General features: G+C 37.6%; 1 protein-coding gene across 1 annotated transcript; it reads right to left on the bottom strand.

Moving 5' to 3' along the window:
- LOC107633842 (protein FAR1-RELATED SEQUENCE 5-like) lies at positions 5,316 to 6,122 on the bottom strand. The gene has a single exon (XM_016337439.1). The coding sequence runs from the start codon at positions 6,120 to 6,122 to the stop codon at positions 5,316 to 5,318; it is 807 nt and encodes a 268-aa protein (XP_016192925.1).

Genomic DNA, 8,519 nt, shown 5'->3' with positions numbered 1-8,519 from the left:
TATTTGCACAATATTTTTAAGTATGACAGTTGGTGCAGTGATATCTGCAAAATCTAAAAGAAAAGGGCAAAGTGTAGTCTAGTATGATAGTTGGTGCAGTGATATCTGCAAAATCTAAATGAAAAGGCCAAAGTGTAGTCTAGAATTTGTCCATATTTGTTTTTCAACGAAGAATCAATCTTATCCTCCAATTATAGTGATAAGGGGATTAGTTATCGTAGCTTTATAGGTTTTGGTAGTTAAGCAAAAATACTTATTAATAGGGACAAACAACATGTTATAATTTGTTAGTTCAGCTTAGTAATTCGTTTACATAAGAGTTATGGGTATAATATGGTACTATGCGTGGGTCTTCTACTTTATTATATAATGATATAAAATGTAGCATGATATAGTTAGCACATAGCTTAATAAATTGGTTAGAGGCATAAGGAATGAGACATAAGTCTGGGCCCACAATCACGAAGAGTGATCATATGACATGCTACTTCAGTATGTAAATATATTTTATTTATTGCCGTTTCTTAGTAAGTGATTGCATAGAAAAATTATTTAATATTATATGGTCTGCTTTAATCCTCATATGATGCAATAGCAGCAATTCTGCTCAGGACAGTCTCGCGATATTGACATATAATAACATTTAGGGCCTATAACATCATAGGGTCAACCCCATCACCTGAGATTTATCCGATTATTTGGGCCTTTGTTAGTTGGAAATGGGACGGTGACAATTTGTATCCTGCATGGCAAATTTATGATCAGTCTCGCACGTTAGAAGGTATTAAAAGAGGGACTCACCATATACTCGCACAAACATATTCACGCACAAAAGAGAAGAGATGTCATTTGAGGAAGAGTCCCCATGGCCACTCAAGAAAGAGAGATCCCCGTGGCCATAGACATGCCTCAAATACCAGAAGGGGCAACGTTAACACAACCTTGTCAAGAAGTAAATATCTCCATACACTCAGATCAAATGGAATGATTGAATCTTGTTGAAATCTGACTTATATTTTCGTGTCTTTATCCCAGGATAAGACTCCAATGAAGGACGATGTTATCTCTACTCTGAAAGAACTAATTTCCCCTGTCGAAGCACTAATGTCAAAGATAGATGCATGTGAAGGGCATTTACAACAACGCAACCATACTCTATCCATGTTATGCTCCACCGTTGCAGTCATTGAGCATAACTTTAAGAACACAGCATTCAACAAGGGTGTCAACGATGCACCATTTCAAGCCAGTAAAAGGCCAAGAGCGGAGAAGGACGTTTCCAAAGTCACCGGCAACGTGCCAGCAATGAGTACACTCGAGACGAACCATTTCATCGCAGGTTCCAACAACTTTGTTGACCTCGAGAGAACCGTTGACATCTCCATTCAAGATGATGACCAAGGTGGTTATATCGCTAGCAAGAACCAGTCGCATGGTGGCACTAGTTGGCCAAGCCACTCCATTCTTGAGCATCAGGTATGGGTATAACGATCTCTATTTCTTTATACGGTGCCTCAATGCATGTGGTTTTATTTTCTTTTTTTTTGGTCAAACATGTGGTTTTCCTAAAGACTGTTAGTACTTTATTTTTTTATATAGTTAGGATTTTGTTGAATTTCTTTTTTGTTTTTAGGTCAAGATTTTGTTGAAGTTTGTGTTTACACGTAATTAGATTTTTTTTTTGGGCCTTTAAATGGGAAACAATATTTAGATTTTGATCCATTGGTCACTTATAAAAAAAATAGCCTACTTGTATTGTTGGGTCTTAGAGACTTCTATTATTGAAATGAAGTTATTGTTGGAAAATATGGAGTACCAAGAAAAATAAAAATATGTTAGTAGGATCGTTTAAAAATGACAAAACATTTAAAGATACTCAAATCTTTTAAAATGAAACAATTCATTTAAAAAATCATATTTTTGGGTGTCGGTTTTCTTTATCTTTTTTGTATAGAAGGTAAAACAGGATTGGCCGCTGCCACAGCCGCAAGTTATGGTGGAGTTACCAACCCGTGATGAGCCACCACGTCTAATTTCATCTCAAGGTATCCATTTCTCGTGTCAAGCCTAATCGAATTTTCTTTCCAGCGAAAGCCTCGTTGGCGCTTATGGTCTTTCTCAACCCCCCCGAAGGGGCGCACCTTTGGTTGGGCGGCCTATAATGATGTATAGGAAGAGTGGCGGAGGGATCCAACCTATGTTATTTAGAAAGGGATCAACGGGAACGAGTAGCAAAGTCTATGTTCGCGATGGTGTTGACCAGCCACAGGGGTTCGCATCCAACTGAGCTTCCGGGTATCAAGGTAGCACTTCGAAGGCATCACCTACACATCTTGTGAAATTGTTTAGGAGCCTGATAAACACAGTACGAATGAATGCCGCTGATGGAGTTTCCTCAAAGCCAGTGGATGGCAATGACTTCCTCACACCAATAGACGCCACTCTTACTGAGGTGCAAAAAAAGGTTGCACTATACGCATTCGACCTACATCTAGATCTCATGTAAGTGAAAGTTGATTTACTCAATGACTCAGATTTTCCGCTTTGACCATTGTTGACTAGTCTCATATTCACCTTTTTGGTGACATAGGGAAGAGCTTGTAAATTTTGAGGACATAATCGTCACCAGGCAATAGTTAGTGATGTTGATCATGTGACATTTTTTAGACCAGAGGATTTTCGAGGCTTTGGCAATGAGGATAACGCTGGGGAGTCAAACAACAGAGGGCCCAACAACTTGGTGCTTGCCACCGTCCTTCGCGGTAATGCCACAACGAAGAAAATTTTTCTTGACTGATATAGATTATGTTGACTAAATGAAAAATTTTCCTTTGTAACATGTGCAAACTGACGTCCTCGAAGGAAAGCTTTTGTCCGAATTGGTTGGTACTTACAAGGAGCGATGGATGAGACCATCCTCGACCTTGAAATATGAGCCATGAGTAAATTTTTGAAATTTAACATGATTTTTATTTCCATTTTTGGCCACACCCTTAACAAGCCCCCAAACAATGTAGGCTTATATCCCGATTATAGAGGAGTCCAACCACTGGTACATTTTGGTAGTAGGGTTCAGGGAGCAGAGCATGTACCATTTGAATGTGTCAATAGGGGAGAATGAGAGCAAAACTAGAAAACGTATAGTAGAAGATTTGGGGGTTGCACTATCCCGCATAATATCCCATCCTAAATATCTGTCGACGTTCAAGAAGAAGGCTACAAGCATTTTGTGTTTTCACATATCTGATGCAAAATGGCTTCCATCATGCCAACCGAGGTCAGTCAAAATTCCGTCGTCCATATTAAATGGTGTTATTAGTATTAATCCACTCATCTAGTCATACCGTATTTATTCAGTGAGACAGCTGTTGTATGGGTGCTTAACTGGATGCCCATGGCTATTGGATTCCAAAACAATCTTGTTCCACATGTAGGGGCTACTCCACATTTGTATACCCTTTATTACTGTGGCTCATTGTGTATTTTGTATTAACATTGAATCACGTATCTTAAATCCAGATGGAGGAGAAAGTTGTTTGGATGCCAACTGCAATTGCTCTTCTCATGGCTCCCTTCAATGAAGTTACTCAATGGATCACGAATTGCCTATCCAACTAGAAGAGATCTTTGAATTATAGCTCCACAAAGTTTAAGTTGGTTTACTTTATTTTGCTTAGTTGTGTTAACAGAAGATTGCCAAGTCTATTTTGCGGATATATTTTAATCGTAGATTGTGGACCACCTTTTGAAAGTTTGGTCACATTGACTCCCCAAGCCTAGTAACCTTGTGTGTAATGTGAACCACCAATAAGCATACATTGTTTTCTTTGGGTGTATTAGTTTGTTGTTTCGTCTAAGTAGATATATTTGGGAACGGTCTAGTCATGTTGTCTAACTAAATATATTTAAGCATACATTGTTTTCTTTGGGTGTATTAATTTGATGTTTAGTCTAACTAAATTTATTTAGGAACGCTCTAGTCATGTCTTCTAAAAATTTTAATCTAAGACTGATCTTTCCTTATTTCCTCTCAGCATGTCTATCTCATTCCATATATAAATATGCAAGTCTAATACAAACTAGGCTACATTTACCTTAAAAACTATAAATAAAAAAAAGTTTACGACTGACATTAAAATAAATAGTGGAGACCTTAAATATTGAATAAACTTTCTCTGAAATCGCTAGACTATCCTCCATGTAGACTTGTCTACACAAACATTAAAAGTCTGCAATTGCATTTCAACCTTAAATCAACAATTACAAATTCAAAAATAAAAAGCCAACTCCACGGACCCTTTAAAAAGAATCAAATGAGTCGGTGTTTTGCACAGACATAAATCCAATAGTTAAACAATTACACACAGTCTACTACTCCCATGTACAGAAATAAAAAACAAATAACATGCTTTCTTTTGGGACCAGCACAACTGAGACCTAATGTTGAAAACTAAAGTACGGATATGGAATTTCCGCATATTCATCAACTTCATCATCTGCTAATTGTGCATCACCAAAGTCGCTCCAACATGTTTGAAAATTGTTTACATTCTCCTCCTCCTCATCATCCTAACAACTAACAAAGGCAATAATATACAACACACCTTATTAATTCATGTCTAGTTTGAAGGCATTTAACCCTATCAGTTGTTGATATCACTTGCAGGATATAAGTAACATGTGAATCCGAAAAAGTAACACATATTTTTCAAAAAATCATTATCCATGTCATGCACACAATAACTTAATCAAAGAAAGCATCAAATCATATTCATAGAACATTATTAACATTCTAATGAACCCAAACAAATAGAACCACAAACCTAGTCTGACCATTGCCCAAGACTTTGGTTATACACGTCGCTTTCCAAGTAGTCCTGATCGTTATCATGCCTATTACTACGGTTGTTCGCATTCAAGTGGCAAGATAATTGGTTATACCCCACCCTCCTACAAAGACCATACCTCTTAACCCCCTTTCACCAATGGGTGATTAATCAAATCATTTCTTTCCCTCTTTGGGAAGCGGGCCAATTGCGGATCCCTAACGCATCCCTCAAGTGTCGATGACTGTGCCACACCAGTCTGCATACTCGTCTGGCCTAAATCTTTTTTCTGTTTTAAATTCAGTAGCTCATTGCGAAATTTATCCCTCAGCTCATTAAATTCGGCTTTACCAGAAGATGCAAGAACACAAATCTCCCTGCACAGATTGTTTAACATCTAATTATGGCAGGTTCTCATTGATACCCAGTAAAAGGGTCATTTTTCCATAAATTCCCACACTTTTGATCGAGCATTCTTCGACCATTGATCTATAAGAAGACTCTTGGTATCTCTTCCGCATCAAGATGTAGTAGAACTGCCACGATATGATCACAAAGTATGCCAACCGATTCCATCCTGAAGCAGGACCACTTAAATGTTGATCTGTCCCGATAGTGAGACATGTTCCATCCTTTGTTAGGATTTTCCGACCTTGACAGTGTATAAATCTCACAACTTGGTGTCAATGTACATGAACGAACCTTTAGCGTACAACCTCTTAACAACATTGGCCTGAATAACATGAAAATCTCTCTCATCAGTGTGTTGGCGGCAGATCTTTCCAATGCATGTAGTGGACTCTGCAACACTAAATCCCCAACAACAGATGCCAACTCACTTTGTGCTTCCCTTGACCTCATTTGACATATGCATCGCAAGAACTGTTCGATAAAGTCTCTCAAGTTATGTCGAGAGTGCACAAATTTACCAAGCATAGAATGCAATCTCTCACACCTTGATGTTTTTTGAAACCCACCAAAGAAGTGCCCGCGAATGTAAGCAGTCGCCCACATTTTCCTCCTAGCAAACAAGTCACAAACCCATTCATTATGTTGAAGACCAAGCTCCGTAACCAATTTGACCCACCGATCTTCGAACTCTGAAACCTCATAATAAAAAAGCATCCACTTCTTAAATTCAGATGTGAACGTCGGATTGCTGGGATTAGAGGTTGCATTCCTAAGTAAATGCCATGCACACAACCGATGGTAAGCACTTGGAAACACAGATTTGATTGCTTTTTTCATGGCCTTGTCCCCATCTGTTATTACACACCCTGGAGCTTTGCCCTTCATAACCCCAAGAAATTATTGAAGCAACCATGTATATGTCTCCTCCTTCTCATTCACAACAAGTGCTGCGGCAAACACAATGGTTTCGTTAGGATGATTAACCCCAGAAAATACAACCAACGGGCACATGTACTTGTTCTTACAATAAGTCGCATCAAACGCTAACACATCCCTAAACAAATGATAGTCTAGTTGACTACAGCTATCCGACCAAAAAATGTGTACCAAACAACCCTTTTCGTCAGCTAGGTATTGAACTAACGTCCTTGGGTTTTCCTCAGCCATTGACTCCAAGAACTTTAGACAACACATAGCATCCCCCTTATGACCCTCCGTTGCTTCACTGTTTGGTTATGCATATCTCTCTTCAAGAAGGGTACATTTTGGAATCCACCCGTAGTGTGCACAAACGATAAATATATCTGAGGTGTTTTTATCCCAACTTTTAGCATTAGATTCATTTGATCGATGGCGGCATCATTCATCTTCCTAGGCCCGATAAGCATAAAGGTCAATCTATCATCAAGCATGTCATGGTTGTGCTCATCCTGAAAGTATGAAATGATCCATCTACCTCTTTCGACATGTGCATGAACACGCATTTCAGCCAGACATCCGCATCTAGTCTCAAGCTTTGGCTCGCGTTTGCGTCGATGGGAATCATTCTCAGACCCCGGATCTCTAAACCCCTCCCTAAAGCAAACAAATTGTTGCTGTGTCACCTCATTTTTGACATATCTTCTAATCCTATTCTTTTTAACAGCAAATCGTTCATCTTTGAATATAATTGGTAGAAAGAAAATACAACAGTCTGATCCCGAAAATGTAACAACCTAACCTTACTTGCAGTTATTTCTTTTATATTTATATACCCAAGCTCATCAATACCATCAACTAATCTTTCATCCCAGTTGTCATAGAAGGTGTCACCAAAAAATTTATCGAGATTACAATCAATACCCTGCACTTCCTTGGTATAATTTTTTGGAACACAACAACCCTCAATGTCCTCCCATGCCAAAGGATCATTGTCGGCACGCACATCTTCATCTTGCAAAAACAATGAACCCTCGAAATGGTCCATTACTTCCTCATCCAAGCACGCCTATATATAACATCAAACTAGCTCTCAGTACCAACAGTTTTTTTTATTCAATACTTTCAATAGTATATCCATACTCAATCAATATTGAATATCAAATAGCTTATTAAAAAAATATAAATCATGCAGGTTATACTGAAGACATCAGATAAGTTCTTAAACCTATTTTACATTATGAAAAGATCAAATAGCTTCTTCAAAAAAAAGTATGCAAGTTGCACTGAAGGGATCAAATACGTTCTTAACAGTATACTACTTTCAAAAAAAAATACTAACAAGGCAGTTTAACACCATTCTACTTTTAAAACCTACGCGCAAAGTATTATGATTTTTTTGTGCTTCAAAAAAAAAACTTCTAAATTATAATCACACTCCGGAAATATCTATTATAAATAATAAACAAGAATACACTAGTAAACAACAACATACTAATAAATGAACTGCATTAGAATTCAAAAGTGATATCTTAACATAATTTCATCAAATTGTAGTAGAGGCACAATGGGAAAACACAGAAAAGTAATGAGTTGTCATCAACGCTCGAACAAAAATTCCATCCACTGAATGAAAAATAAATTCCAAAACGATCCCCTTAAGGCAACTGAAGTATGCAAGCATTGAAGAACATACCAATTATCAAAGATGCAACCACTCTAGCCCGTGTTAGGGTTTGAGAAATAGGTCCTTGTTTTTTACATGAGGCATTGCACAGCACAACTTTAGCTTCTTTTCATTCTTGGTTAAGGTCATGTACAACGGACTAGCCCAAAACTCAGATAACTGAGCCCAACCCATTGGATGAACTCTTCCATATGCCCATTTGTTCAATAAAGGACAAAATTATAATTAATATTTTTTATTTATCCCGTTAAACAATATACCAATAGTCTAATAATATTAAAATTTATCAAATAACAGGACACCTACACACTTACCTAGTCAAAAGCTTGCACTAGGAAATTCTGTCAACGTTATCAAGAAGTACGTCAGTGGTATCGTTTGAAGCTTCACTTGGAGCGTTGTTAGCAACACTATCAGCGTGTTACTTAGTTCCACAGCTATGCCCATTTAGGACAAAATTATAATTAATATTTTTTATTTATCCCGTTAAACAATATACCAATAGTCTAATAATATTAAAATTTATCAAATTTATCAAATCCTACACACTTACCTAGTCAAAAGCTTGCACTAGGAAATTCTGTCAACGTTATCAAGAAGTACGTCAGTGGTATCGTTTGAAGCTTCACTTGGAGCGTTGTTAGCAACACTATCAGCGTGTTACTTAGTTCCACAGC

This window comes from Arachis ipaensis, chromosome B03, assembly GCF_000816755.2.
Source record: "Arachis ipaensis cultivar K30076 chromosome B03, Araip1.1, whole genome shotgun sequence".
In the NCBI taxonomy this organism is placed as follows: Eukaryota; Viridiplantae; Streptophyta; class Magnoliopsida; order Fabales; family Fabaceae; genus Arachis; species Arachis ipaensis.
This window is presented reverse-complemented; position numbering and strand designations above follow the sequence as displayed.

Coding starts and splice junctions, on each gene's coding strand:
- LOC107633842 (XM_016337439.1), bottom strand. CDS start 6,122: ATGAAGGGCAAAGCTCCAGGGTGTGTAATAACAGATGGGGACAAGGCC.